The sequence below is a fragment of the Bombyx mandarina genome, chromosome 05 (genome assembly GCF_030267445.1).
Source record: "Bombyx mandarina strain Sakado chromosome 05, ASM3026744v2".
Lineage (NCBI taxonomy): Eukaryota > Metazoa > Arthropoda > Insecta > Lepidoptera > Bombycidae > Bombyx > Bombyx mandarina.
Window position 1 is genome coordinate 15,475,939 of NC_143212.1, and position 15,982 is coordinate 15,491,920.

Genomic DNA, 15,982 nt, shown 5'->3' on the forward strand with positions numbered 1-15,982 from the left:
TATATTCTCTATAAGTGTGGAAAATTTCATAATCCTCCGTCCGCGCAATTTTCGTAAAAAGGGATACAAAGTTTTTGCTTCACGTAATAATATATAGATATGTATCTTACAAGAGATTACTTGCATTTCTAACGTTAAAGGAAAATATACGTATTTCATTTAAAATAATGAGTGCTTTTTTATTTGTCACATATTTTGTGTCAAAAGGAAACGCGAGGAAAACTCTAAATTCACTTTAATTACGTCACCATCCTCGTGTAAAGCTCAAATTATTATGCTTCGTAATTACGGTTGTTACACAAGGAGACTTTCAAGCTAACGAGTGAGCTTTAGAAATTGCTTTCAACTGCTTTTCTTTAACAAAACTGAATTATAAATTAAATAATTTAACTATATTTTACCTACGTGCCGTAATTGTGTTAATTATTTAATTATTTTTCATTTTATATTCTGGGTAGTTTTGTATTTAACCGACTTCAAAGAAGAAGAGTTTCTCAATTCCACTGTATGTTTTTTTTATGTTTGTTACCTCATAACTTTTGACTGGGTGAATCGATTTTGATGATTCTTTTTTTATTAGAAAGCTGACGCTTCCCGTGTGGTCCCATTTCAATTTAGTCCAGTTCTGATAATAGTATGCATGAGAAAACCATATAACTCTTAAATTTGCATTAAGTACGTGCGCAACAAATAGATGAATAACTCAATATCACGTCAACCGATTCCGATGATTATTGTTTTTAGTGTATATTAATTTGTTTTGGAATATTTTGTTGTTTCTATTTGAAGTCAGCTTTTGTTAAATTTTTTACTAAATTATTTTGATTAAACTAGTTTGATAAAATACAATGGTATAATTGTGTATTTTCTGAGTATCCTGTTGACAGTTTCATTATCACCTTAAGAATAAACAAATTAACAAAAACGGTTTTAAATTAGAAAACATTTAATTTTCTTCAGATTTCTAAATAATAATCTCTCTCATAAATTATCGCTCACGTCGAACGTAATAAAGAAGGTATTTCATCATCTGCCCTATCGTGTTACTTATGATTACGAAACATCACAACGGATTCCCAGAAATATGTATAAAGACTCATCTCTTAGAACAGATCGTGTTACAACATCCCTTTACGTGTAACAAAAGTGAATCCTTTCTCTATTGTATGCCTATTTTTGAGGATACCAAACTATAGATTATCTCACCTGTATGCTCCCACGGATTGTAGGGCGGTTCACATTACGCGATGGAACAATTTTAACTCTATCATAAATTTTCAAGATAAACATTTGAGAATATACCGTATGTATTTATTGGAACAAAGTTCCTTATGAGACGATGTGGAGAGGTACCCTAACGGGGAAAAAACGTCCGTAACGTAAGATTTTTATTTAGTTTTTTATTTTTATTTTAGAGGTACGACTTAACTTTGTAATAACGTACAAAAATAACATATTATATTTTTTTTATCATTTATTGACCGCGATCTCAGAGCGTTCGTTTGCGCAATACACTAACTCTTATGAAAGCAACCGTGAATGAAGTGTACCACAATAATTTCGCACGTTACCAGATGACCGTGAGTTGTTGTGAAACCTCCAGTTTTAGTTTCTTTATACCTCAAATAGAACTTAAAATTAATATTTTTATAATAAGGAACTTCTTTTCTATCCGGTGTCCCACGACACCACACATTTTTTTTCTCTCTACAACATCTACAACTTTTTTTCTCTCTACGACATCTACAACGTAAATACGCCACCCACCTTGAGATATAAATTCTAAGGTCTCAATATAGTTACAACGGGTGCCCCACCTTTCAAACCGAAACGCATTACTGCTTCACGGCAGAAATAGGCGGGATGGTGGCACCTACCCGTGCGGACAAGAGATCCTACCACCAGTAGGTTAACACAAAATGCATAAGAGCGGGAATCCGAAGAAAACTAAAATATTTATATTAACAGTATTTTAATCTATAGACGGGTGAATGAACCCACTCCCATCTAGTGCTTAGTGGCTACCAAAACTCATTCAAAATTGTGAATGCCGCCTTCCACCTCGAGACATGAGCACTTTGTAAAGTAAAACGGCCGTCTCACCGTGCATACCAAAAAAGCTTTATTCCTTCGCGGCAGAAATACGTAGATGCGGGCTTACAATCCATCCCTACTGAATTCTGAATATAAATACGGTCTATGATATAAATTAATTTTCACTTTGATGTATGCATCGGAATAAATTTGATACGATTATATTGTTGCGACGAAACAAATTACGCACAACTACAACAATGTTGATTTTTTTTAAGTAATTGAAAATTTTATTTACTCTGTGACGGTAGCTGTCATAGACTAGGAGAGATCCGGTAAGGCCTAAATTCCGCTAATGACATTTGCAAGGTAAGTTTTTGTGTTAATGTTTTTTTCATTCATTTCGTCGCCTTTATCATTGCGTGGTTCACGGAAGTCAATAGTTCTAGGGGTATAGCTATACCGCTGCCTACCGCGTAAGTCATTTGTGAAAACATTTTAAATAATATTTTTTTAGAAAAAACGAGATGTTTTAAATCACCGGTGGTATAGTCGATTCACTCGCTACGGGTACCCGGGAATCCAACACAACATAATTTCATGTGAAACATTTAATTTCGCTGAAAACGTTTATATTGTATATACTGCATTAAGCATTACGCAAATTAAAATATACGTTTCACTAAGCTTTGCAATTATCGTAGCTCGTAGAACGTATACGACGTAGCAGTGTGCTACGCTATCGTGCCTACGACGAAATGCACGAATTAAATATTATTAAATTCATTATTTTCTCATGTTTATTTTAGAAAACGTCGGCTTTTATTTATGAATATTGTCTTCTATCGTTTACGACATTTTTGTTTCACAATCTAAGGGAACGAAATCACTAGTTATATTAAGATTATAAAAAAGATCCAACTTTGGCCTCCTTTACAAAAAAATTTAGGCCACGGGCTTTGTGCAATCATAAATGGACCTCAAAAAATTGAAAGCCTCAAACTTGTTACGTTATTACTTTTATTTAATTTTTTTTTACTTACTTTCGTGTATATTATATGTATGTACTAGTAAAACCCGGTCTACATTTTGCTGGGCATATTGTTATACACACATAAATTTTTAGAAACTACTCAAGCGCTATCTATCGTTCATTGATCATACTATATTGTAGCCTTGGTACTATTCTGACTTATAAGCTTATTACATTGTGAATTTTTATCAAAATCCGTCCACTAGATTTTACATGTAATAATAAAAAAACATCGATTCATCCTCACAAGCTTTTGCATTAAAATATTAGTATAAGTCACTGAAATTATTTTATATTTTTATAAAGTTTATGTTTTACAATTTCTCTCTCTTTGTGTTATTGAAATGCATATGTGAAAAGATATGAATAAGTAAGGAGACCAGTAGAGAAATGCAGAATTCAATAGTACGTGACTGTTATGTACTTACCGATTTTCCATCCGTCAATTCAAATAAATCGAACTCACACAAAAAGCTCATAGTATTAAAACAAATTTCGACAACTTCATGTCGCGTCCCTGTCTACGATCTAATACAATTTATTAGACTGAAGAAATCCAATTTTAAAAACATTATTAAGTACCATTACTCCAAAAATCGCATTATCATTTTTTTAAATAATATATCGAGTATTCACAGGCTTGGGATAGGCATAATTTAATTCTGTCGTGCCCGTTCCGATATTCATAATTTCATTTGCGTTAAGGTCGCGAATCTCTTCGTGTTCTGAGTTACAATTCGAAATGGGACAGCCCTAACTGTATGATTATTGGAACGATTTTACTGGTGGTATAGCGAATAGTAATACTTTTTTTTCGGGTAGAGGCGAACTTCATACATAGTGTCCGCGGTAGGAGCTCAGTATAGTAACCCTGGCTGTCTCAGTGGTATAGTAATTATTGCCCCTGACCGCTGGACCCGATGGTCGTAGGTTCGATTCCCACATCGGGAAAATATTTGATAAACAAGTTTGTTACATGTATTTTCTATTGCGCTTGTAGGCAGATGGACATACGGTCCATCTGATGGTGAGTGATTACCGTCGCCGATGGACGTCAACAATGCCACGGGCAGAGTTAACCTGCTGTCTACCGTAAAGTAATCTCCACAAGCTTCGTTTTAAGAATGACTTATGAGTCTCTGGTTCCTATGAAGTCGTCGTGGCCTAAAGAATAAGACATCCAGTGCATTAGTCTCTAGCGATGCATCGGTGTTCGAATCTCATAGGCAGGTACCAATTTTTCTAAAGAAATACGTACTTAACAAATGTTCACGATTGGCTTCCATAGTGCTAGAAGAAAGTCGTGTAGTAAAAATCAAACCCACAAAATTATAATTTGCGTAATTACTGGCAGTAAGACGTCTTGTGAGTCCGCACGGGTAGGTACTACCACCCCGCCTATTTTTGCCGTGAAGCAGTAATGCGTTTCGGTTTGAAGGGTGGGGTAGCCGTTGTATTGAACTGAGACCTTAAAACCCATGTCTCAAGGTGGGTAGTGGCATTTATATACAGATTGTAAGTTTACGTGTGATTAAGCCATTCAAGCAATAAAAAAATTGACAAATAATATAAAATAGATTATCTTGACAGTGTGCATAACCCTTATGAATAGCCCCACCCACATTAACGAATGAGGTCAAAATACATGTAATACATTTCAATGACCCTAACACAGAAATAATCTGAAACAGTGATCGCGATTATTTTAGAATACAATTATGAACACATTGTCAAAATGTTCTTGTTATGATAATTATAAATTACTGTTCCGTTTTAATCTTGCTTTTATAATTTTATAATTTTCAACCATTTGTATTTGAAAGTATTAAGTAGCAGTAATATTAGGTAAACCGTATTCTGGACAGTTCTCGTGGTAAGGCATTATTAAAATCCTGTTCGTTGGTATACGAATATCGTGATACATAGAGTCTCATTTCAAAATATAAATGAATAGTTTATAGTCGTAATTATATCTATCCGTAAATTCGGTTAAAACAGAAAAAAATATGCAAAATCAGATCGGGTCTTGTTTATTCATAAAAGTAACTTAAACTGTGAAATTGAGTTAATCCTTATTTCATTATTAAGGTGTTACAATGAAAGTTTGAAATGAGAAATGTCAAATTTTGAAACCAATGGGCAATATTTATTTCTCTCTCGGCAGTATATTGCCTCTGTCCTTTCAAATCACGGCCGTAAATAATTAGACCCATCAAACTATCCCCGATTCAAGCAGTCGCCTTTATTATTTAAGCCCAGCTCTTGTTAGCGAATGCATAATTGATCCCCGCAGCTCACAAGTGGTAGACCTGTCTGGGGTTCGCCAATTGCCGATTTCAAACAGTCAAACGAATGTCGACCTTAATTCTGAAGTGGCAAGGCTTTTGTTTTTGCAAGTAGAATTTGGCAGGAGTCCAGGCTAGACAAATAGGCGACATTCCGAAGGGATTGACGCGAAAAAGAAAAAAAGGGTATTTTTTTCATAGCGTCTGGGTTCTCTCCAATTCTACCCGTCCGTTGAACTTAGGTTCTTTTTTTTGTTACGACATAAATGATTGGGACTGTTTCAATTTGTACTTTGTTTACTGTAATACGTCACAGGGCTTAGGGTCTTCGTCTGTTTGGAACTAGGATTACATTGTACTTCTTTTCCATGTTTGTTACAAAGTAATATAACAAATACAACAGGAAAAAATGTAAGAAGTATTTAGAGTATATTAAACAAACAATATAATAGAGATTTAGGCTTCTTATCTGATGGTGTGTGAAAGCATTGATGTTGTCACGTCTATGGGCTCCAATAACCCCTTAACACCAGGTGGGCCATGAGCTCGTTTACTGGTCTACAACAAACAACTAAATAAACCACAGCAATAAAAAATAAGATTATTAAGAAAACACGAAAAATAAAAAATAAAAAAAGGAAGGGGTTGAGTTGGAATTTCGTGTATAAGATAGATTATATCTATTCTATTGAATTTTTTATTTGATATTCTTATTTTATTGCTTTGTTAGTAACGCATAAATAACTTTTTTTTTCTTTTTTTATAATAGACAAAATAGTTTTCTTTTGATTGTTGATTAACTTTGAATTTCATAGTTCGATTTTATAAGCTTACCTTATCTTCCGGTTAGGCGTCCTTCCAGCAAACGCTCCAAGCATAAAATACACTTACATATCTATATGTATTATGTACAACAAAAACCTTCACCAACACTCTTTGTAGAGCCAATTAAAATGAGAATAGATTTATTGCTAGTACCTCTAATAGTTCTAACAGATTATTTCAAATAATTTATATGTTTCGCGAACAAAAAATCTTTATTATTAAAACTAAATATTTTCTGAGATATTATATTTCAGCTTCTGAAACATGAAGCTAGAAAAACTCTGTTATATTTCTATTTTAAATTACAAGTGAAATCTTAATTGGCTATTTGTTCTATAAATCTGTGTAAATTGGAAGTAAACAATTCAAATTTCTTTGTTTTTCTATTTAGAAAGAAAAAAAAGAAATAAACCGTAAAAAGATCGGTACAAAGTTTCAACTCAATCTAATAAAAGGCGCGTGAACGTCTAAGACAGGAACAAACAAAGCCACAAATATTCAATTTTGTACTTTAGATGAGTTGGTATGGATATTGAGCCAACAGCCCAATATTCAAAATCAAATCAACATGTTTTCTTGTCATGAACGTTTTATCTCAGCTTTGGTTGAAAATTATATCTATTAGTGATAAGAGAGCCGGTTATAAATTTTAATGCTGTTTTATTCATGGTTTAATAATAAACGTACTAAGTACTAAGGCCGCACAGAAAATCCCAGATTTGTCCCCATTCTACCCCTAACCCCTATTCGCCCAAAATTTATGGTAATTAAAAAAACCTATCCAAGCGACAGTTGAACTCAATAGACTCTATCTGCTGTTCGGATAACTTACAAATCGTACCCAAGGAAGGCACAAATCACTCAGCCCCATAGAATATTCGGACCTCTAATTAGCGGCGAAGCCTCCATTGTGTATTCAAGCTAACCAATGAACCTGCCAAGATTTATGTTGGACGCCTGATACATCCGTAATTAGGACCGGTAGTTTCTTCGGTGCACGCGATCAGCTTGAAGCAAGCGGTGGTATATAGTAGAGTAGATAGATCTATTAATTAAAATCCGTGACCAAAAGTTTTCGAGGTTTTTCAAAGCAGAGCTTTCGTTTTCAAAGATAACAACTAATTTAACTGGTTCAAGAGGGTATTTTGAACTCACCTTTTTGGTAGCACCAATTTACGTAGTTCGGCTGAGAAGCAGTGTACAATAAAATTGAGATTCTGATTTCCCGGCTCAAGTGACTATGTAAATGTTGTGATGTATTTATTCAAATCATGTTAATGTATTTATCCATGAATAGCAAAAATGGTTTTTGTAATCAGTGCCATTGAGTAGAGTTTCAGTTAGAGGTAAGCTACAGACGTTAATACATTGTATTTATCGATTCTCAATCTCCGATTCTGTTATCGGTTTTTTATCTATATATTAATACGTGAAGCAAAAACTTTGTATCCCTTTTTACGAAAATTGCGCGGACGGAGGAGTATGAAATTTTCCACACTTATAGAAGATATAGAGGAGAAGTGCACAATGCTAATATTTTTTTTAAATAATGCATAAAAGATACATTAAATCCACAAACAAAACATTACACACACTACATACCATGTATTTGATGCACACACGCATGCATAGGTACTATTTATTGTCAAACTTTTGTTCTTGGCGTCTGTTTTCAAATTGAGAATAGATTAAATATTGTTTGTCTTTGTTAATATTTTTATAGTGTAGTCTTGGCGAAATTTGTGATTATAGAAGTGTAAAATAGAATCATAATAGTGTACAAACTTACAATTCCAATTAATTATAGTCGAATTTCGACTACTGCGGGACCTCTACTTTAAATACATATAGGCAAAGAGAATACAGCCGAGTACCGTTTTCTTCGCTGTTTGTTAACCGTTTTTAGGTTTTGTTTTGTTTAACTTAACTAAAGAACGAGCTCTAGTAATAATAAAATAATCAAAACTTAAAGCATCTAGTACATTTTTAATTATTCCTATAAAACTCTGAAATTATTTTTGGTCGAACAAATACAAATAATGGTTAGTCTTTCAAATGGTAACTGAATTTGTTATTTTAAAAAGCGGGAGCCAACTATGCCCCTTACCCTCAATATTAGGTTAAGCCGAAGGCTTTTTAATAAAAAATCATACCATTTCAATTTATCTCTTAACCTAGTACAAACAAACATTTTAAATATATAAGTAGTCAAGTTTGGATGTTACGACCCTTAAATAATAGCAAGTTTTTTCTCTCAATAGTGACTCTTCTTTTTCTCCACCTTATCCCACTAGGTGGGGTCGGCACAGCTATTTTTTCTCTTCCATTCTCTTCTATCAGCCGTCATCTCAACACTCACTCTTCTCTCTCTCAGATCGTCATTCACACACTCCATACATGTCTTCTTCGGTCGACTTCTTCCCCTTCTACCTTGCACTACCATTTCCATACATCTCCTAGTCACATGCATCTTCTCTCTACGCATCACATGTCCATACCACGCTAACCGTCTGACCCAAAAACGTCTGGAAGCTTATTGTGAATAACTAGATGTACTTTTTTGGGCCGACAACTGTAGGCTAAAGTTGCTAAATACTCCTATATAGCGGTCAGTTAGGTCAGATAAGATTAAGGTTAAAAGATAAGGAAGTTAGGATAAAGGTTGACAGCACTGTTTGTTTGCCAAGTAAAATATCCTCCAGTAGCCCAAAAGTTTTACTGTAAATACCTAATTTCTCTTTTTGTTCGAATCGTATTTATTGTACTCAGCTATGATCCATAGGCGAAAAATTAAGTAAATATCTGAAAACCAACAAACTAAAAATATACATAGATATAATCGACCATGACCCATAAAGCGGTAAAAAGAACAGGATTCAATGAATAAAGAAAATATTCGAATGTATATTTTTGTATTTAGTCTCTTGTTTACAGTAAAAAACTTCTCAGTGAGCAAAGCAATTATGAAAATTCTCAAGGATAAAGCTCCCCCCGCACCGATAAATCTTAGTGACGAGTTTTTAAAAGAACGTCAGAGCGTTGATAAACGGCTGGGCTGCAGAGACGGCCGGGTAAGGCCTTTTGCAGACTAATCGCAAACACGTTGCGGTTGTGGCGTTCGTATCTTTAAGTTTCTTTAGTTTTTGCAAACATGAAGTAGGTATCACAAATGCACTTTTTATATTCGTTGACTACTGAAACCTTGAAGAACGTTTTAATAAAGTCCATCAACGCATTTAAATTTCAATTGCATTTATTTTCCTAATAGATCTTCATTAGTTCATTAGTTCCTTCATTAAATCCATTAAGCGTGTTTTATTGACAAAATTATTCCTTTATTTGGTTAGATGGATAGACGAGCTCACGGCCCGCCTGATTGTTATGTAATGGTTACCGGAGCCCATAAACAAGAACAGCGCAAATGCTCCCACCACTCACCTAGAGACTTGAGTTCTAAGTTTCACAGTACAACGGCTATCCTACTATTCAAACCGAAATGTATTACTGCTTCACGATAAAAGTAGGTGGGGTGGTGGTACCTACTGGTGTGGGATCACAAGACGTACTAACACTACCAGTTGTGCAAATTATAACTTTTGTGGATTTGATTTTCGTTAAAAGATATTATTGCTTGACCGTAGTATTCATTCGTGGGCGTTTGTTAAGAACGTACATATTCCATTAAAATTTGGTACGTGTCTGTGAGATTCAAACACCGCACCAGTAGCATCGTTTGATACGAATTAACCGGGCGCCTTATTCATCATACTACGATGACTTTTTACATAATTATTAGCATTATAAAAAAATTGCATGTTATCGAAAGAAAAAAACCATATGTGATTTCAAAAATCTCGAACTATCGCCCAAGGATATCATGAAAACGCAAAACTTCTGCCTAACGTCTATAACCGAGCAGTCGCCATAACCTTCCTTCTGTTTACGCCCTAATCAAGTTTTCCTGGATAAGAGAGTCCCGGCTTAATTTTACTCCTAGCTTGTTTTACGACTTTGAAATTTATGGAGTGGAACATTCATAACTTTATGCGAATGTGAAGGGAATCCCTGTCTTATTTCGTTTAGGTAATGGAAGATTTATGTTTCGTTTATATTTCATTAATTTCAAGATGTACTTGATTTTTTAAGCATCTTAAATTCTTCGATCTTAAGTATCAATTAAGTATCAAAGTAAGATCAAAGTATCAAAGTAAGATCTTAAGTATCAAATCAGTTGACTAGTACCGTCGATCTTCATGATCAATTATACCCTAAATGGGATATATATATAATTATACCTTAGAACTTATATCTCAAGGTGTGTGGCGCATTTACATTGTAGATGTCTATGGGTTCCAGTAACCACTTAACACCAGGTGGGCTGTGAGCTCGTCCACACACATAGGCAATAAAAAAATAAAAAAAAGACAATGCACAGTGTGAACTGGCGGGTCTAACGCTATGGCCATAAACCTCAATGCTTTGAAAAGAACTTCCTTATCGAGCGAATGATTATAGTTGAGCAACAAAGCTATTTAATTAAATTCGTTCCTTGCTGAAAGCTTTTTCACTTCTAATTGTACACAAAATACTATATGAGAATTTTAACTCTTTGGTTGTTATCTACTCTTATATGTATTTGATATTAATAGCTTTCAAGCTTTAACAAGCAAGACTCTCAAGTGTAAATACACTGTCGTCTAGCTTAGCTGTGATTGGATCTCTTCATGTTATTATAACAAAATAGGCCTATTTTAGTATACCAAATTTCAGTCTTCATTTAATATTCAAAGGGAATTAATTCGTATTAAGATTATCTTTATCAGAAAAAAAAAATCATCTACAATTAAATACTGGTAGAAATTCTGGAAAATTCTATCCGAACCGAAGAATATCTCTGCACATAAAAGTTTAAATTGCTGATAGTGGTGTTTGAATTTGAAATTGCGCTCAGAAATTTCAGTAGCCAGGAAGCGAACGGCTTTGTTACACAATTGCTTGATGTCGAAAGGTCCTTGTTATTTGCTTTAAAAGTAACATAAAATATTATAGACTAGCTGACCCGGCAGATTTCGTAGTACCTCAATCAATAAACCTAAACTTTTGTATGAAACTTAAAACAAACAAAAGGAATTCCTCCGACGGGGGGGGGGGACACATCAAAGGAAAAACAAAATTGTTATTTTTATTTAATTCCGAGAATTTTCATAGTTATTTACCTTTTAAACTACTGTGAGGTTTATAAATAATTTATTCGTAGCTTTTAATCCTTTTCTGGACTTCTACGAATAATTCAAGACCAAAATTAGCCAAATCGGTCAAGCCGTTCTCGAGCTCTAGCGAGACTAACAGCAATTCATTTTTATATAATATATAATATAGTTTTTGTCAATGAAGATGTGTAGATGAAACTAAAATAGCGGATACCAATATGTATACGGATGTATATCTATGTACGGCTGATGAGAAGGAATGTGCAAGTATAATTTCAAGTGGCCATTGAATAATCAAATCGGCTTTTGGTATCAAAACGGTGGGTTTGACTCATTTGCACGCTCACTATTTTAAACTCGAAACTAAATTATAGCTTTATTTGTCTCATTATACCAATGAGAATATATCAAAAATTAAGCAGAGCAAAATCTCTAATAAAAAATTAATTATGTAGCATCTGTATTCCTTTTTGAGTGTCATGTAAGAACAGATGAACCGATATGGCGATTTGCGTTCGTAATTGTCGGCACAAGGTGTAAGAATGAAATTTTTCTTTTGGAAAGTACACGGTAAAGTTTTGGACTAGTAATAGATAAATTAAGTAACAAAGTAAATAAGACTTATGTCTTATTTAATTGATCCAATGAAAATAGTCTTATTAAAATACTTTCTATTAATTTAACTTGTATCTACTTATTATTTAAGTATCTACTTATCTACTTATTATTTATTATTTCCTAGTTTGGAGCCAGATGACCACGTTCGTTTTTTTCCTCATTGTTATTTGAATATTTATCCATATAGCGAAATTTTAAACTAAATTTTCACTAGCTTCAAGACGTCCTATTAACTTAAGGGTGTGCTATTAAAGACTGATGACATTGTTATACTTTTATTCCTTTGGCCAGACTCAACTACTTAAAAAAGTATTGAATTTTTTTGTTTTTTTTTTTATGACTAACTACTTATATAATGATTTTATTGTTTCTAGGAACTGCTGTGATGTGAGCTGAGTATCGATCGCCAAGATTGAGACATGTGATCGTTGAAACTAAAAAGTGACGTCACGATGTGCTCCTGGGCCGTGGCAGTCCTCATCGTCCTCTTCGCCGTGGGTGAGTTCATTTTAATCAGTGTCCCCTAGTCCATAAGCACTAATAGGGTGTGCATATTTGGGGTTGTTATGACCTTATGCGGGCATACTGGCTTACTGATGGTAGGACCTAGGATGGTAGGCACAAAAATAAATATCCGTATTTCTAGTTAGTGTAAGTAAGAACAATGCAAAATATTTTAACACCATTATTACTGGTTGTAGGACCTCTTGTGAGTCCGTACGGGTAGGTACCACCACCCTACCTATTTCTGCCGTGAAGCAGTAATGCGTTTCGTTTTGAAGGGCTGGGTAGCCGTTGTAACTGGGACTTTAGAATTTAAATCTCAAGTCGGGTGGCTCATTTACGTTGCAGATGTCTATGGGCCCCAGTAACACTTAACACCAGGTGTGCTGTGAACTAGTCCACCCATCTAAGCAGTAAAAAAAAAATACCAGTGAAACCCATCGTAGAATTTAATCCGTTGTTTTAAATCGAATCCTCTTTGGGGATAAACAGATAATAAATAAACTGACTGTAATCTGTTACGTTTTCAATGCACGCGTAGACGAATCATTCAGAAATGTAATCGCAATTCGGGTCATTGTTGGTTTAGGTTATTCGTTAAAAGCTGCGAACCATAAGCTTTCGCAAGCTTTGTGGACGTTCGTGAACGTATTTGATATTTGTATATAATTTGGCTTAAGGTGAGATTGGTAATCGGTTTCAACGTGACTTATCCAAAGTCGTCATCTCCTATTGGGTGAGACAGCAGATGTAGTCAGATTCACCACAGTTTTAACAAAGACGTCCCTATCAATGGCTTCCATGATGAAGGCATACCCACGAAATAAAAAATTAAAAGCGCAAAATTCACAAATTTTATTTAATTCCTTATGATGATTCCTTACATTTTGCAGCGAAGCAACCATGTATTTCAAGGATTTTTTTATTAGTCTTTAAATTATAATCTAGAAGTCGACACCAAGAATAAGAAAATACACGCGAATCGGTCGGTAACAATCCAAGAAAATGTTTAAATGATAAAGCTCGGCATTCATTTTTTGGCGTTAGACAGCGGCTTGGCTCTGTCCATAATATTGCTAATGTCTCTGAGCAGTGGTAACCACTCACTCACTCACTCAATTGTAAATACTATGAAAATATTTGGGAGGTTTTATAAATAAACTAGCTGGGTACAGCTACGCTTCACTGGGCATTTAAAATTAATATTATTATTTCTCACCCCCACAAAGATTCTCATCATTAACGCCCCCGCACTGGCACTGGTACTGATCTAGGAAGTCCAACACTCATATAAATATTAGCCTATCCATTAAGTACATGTATTTTCTATATGATACCAAGTTTCAAGTCAATCGGATGCATAGTTCAGTAGTTATAACGAAACATCCGTAAAACTACTGCAGATATCGCACATACGATGCGCTAACGTCACTTATGAAAATTATGTAATTTTTCAGGAGAAACGTTGAAAAATCCAACATCTTATTATATATAGTTCTGCTAGACTAAAGAAATAAAAACGATAATACCTACTTAAACTAAAACTTCAAAATTCATTAGTAAAAGTAAACATCTCACTGATAGCTATTAAAAAATGTATTGTCTCATACTCAGTTCAGTTTTAACAAAAACTGCATAAGTGACTTTATAGCACCGTATGTGCGATAATATATTAGTATAGATGATAGGGACCAGGGAGAGATGGTGGGACATCGTAAGATACCTCAAATCTGCTCCTTCCCAGAGTGAAAGTGAAACGGTTAAGAAGAATAAAATAATATAAGTGCACAATTTTATTTACCTCGAGATGCCGCACAATTCTTTTTTCCTATCATCCGTCTATGACACTAGTGAGTTCAACTTACTCGTATGTATGTACGGTTCATACAGCCCCACCTCTTTCTGTAGCGATAGGTCAATCCAACGTCCCGATTTAAATTCTTATTCCAGTGCAGTTGACTTTTAGATTTGCTCAATTATGCGTTCGGCGTGAAATTCACATCATACTCAGCCACAATAGTGTGGCTACCCTAACCTACAGATATAAACCTATGTTTTATAAATGAAATTTCGTTAGGGCTGTCAATAAAAATAAACACGAGTTTTCACGTAACATTAAAGAAATATTAGAGCCTTATACATCAGAAAATGTTTGCCACCGTCCACAAAAAATGAAATGGAATTCTCAATATTTGCATTATGGGTGTCCTAACCTTCCATCAGGCAGAATTTGGTATATGGTGCTTGCTGGCTTACAATGATCCTTTTCACGATAAATATGAATGCTTATGTAGAAACGGAACGGAGCGGTATGGATGGATGACAGATATGGCGCATGACTGAGTGAGAGAGATAGCGGATCTCGTGTTAGCAAGTAAGAAAGACGGCGAATGAATGCTGAACACATAGTTTTATTTTTTAAGTGGGAGGGGTTTATTTGCCGGACGCGACAGCAGCAGACGCGGTCTGACTCTGAAGACGTAAGATGTTTATATTTTAATTACATAGATTAAAAAGGACGTAATAAAAATGGCCCAACCTGAATAGAAAACCCCACATTTATATTTATTTATGTCCGAATGTAGTCTTCAAGGTTTCGTCCGCCATCGCTGGCCCATAAAAAAATGCACATTCCGTAATTACGTAAAGCTTCTCACACACGTCTGTCAAGCAGAGAGCAATTTACATTTTAATTGACAGTCCGTCGCACGAGCTTTGAAAAATCACCTCAGAGCCTTTGAGCTCAGCGTAGATTGCACTCAAAGCCGACCGGATCTAAATATCCATTATATGAGGCCTTAAAAAAATACTTTGACGAAATTTTAATTAAAACAATATTTTAATTTTAATTTCAAGATCTATACGGAACTTTTGTTGAATGGTATTAAGACATTTTAACATATTGGTCCTTGTCACGGTGTTAAGTCACTTGTGTTGCTCGATTTGGTGATTTTTTTTATAATTTATTTATTTTTATTTATTTATTTATTTATTAAGTTGCACCAACAAAGTGATCATCGATACAAAACATTGAACAATTGACAAAGTTCATGGCAGATGTCACCTCAATTATAGGTGCAATCGACAGTGCATTAACAACAAAAATAAATAAAACTACATAACTAAGATTTGATTACGAATACATTTGATTGATAGCTTAAGATCAATTTATATTTAATTGGGAAATGATCCGCGACAGATTTTTCTACAATAATAAGTATACACAACAACAACCTCATATAAAATCTTTTCTTGTGAGAGCATCATCGGAATGAGTTTTAATATGACGCAGCTTCTGAAGAGCGTGCGATAAAATCTCATTTTCCGTTTACACGCCCACACCTTATTGTCTACCTGGAAAATGTATACGCTTTTTTTCCTTCTCGCTAAATAGCAATTAAATCATATTTGAAAAGTTTCCAAAGGCTTATTTCTGAGTACTTATATTTTTATACGTGTCATTATGTAAAAAT

General features: G+C 34.4%; 1 protein-coding gene across 7 annotated transcripts in view; it reads left to right on the forward strand.

Moving 5' to 3' along the window:
* The window catches only part of Dscam3 (Down syndrome cell adhesion molecule 3), a 319,922-nt gene that overhangs the window by 2,113 nt on the left and 301,827 nt on the right, over window positions 1-15,982 (forward strand). For all 7 annotated transcript variants that reach the window (XR_016323179.1, XR_016323178.1, XM_089727911.1 and 4 more), the window contains exon 2: window positions 12,380-12,503. Coding sequence is in view for 5 of the 7 variants with exons in the window: in XM_089727911.1 (XP_089584037.1) it covers window positions 12,458-12,503 (46 nt within the window). In the remaining 2 variants the exon portion in view is untranslated. The remainder of the gene's footprint in view (window positions 1-12,379; window positions 12,504-15,982) is intronic.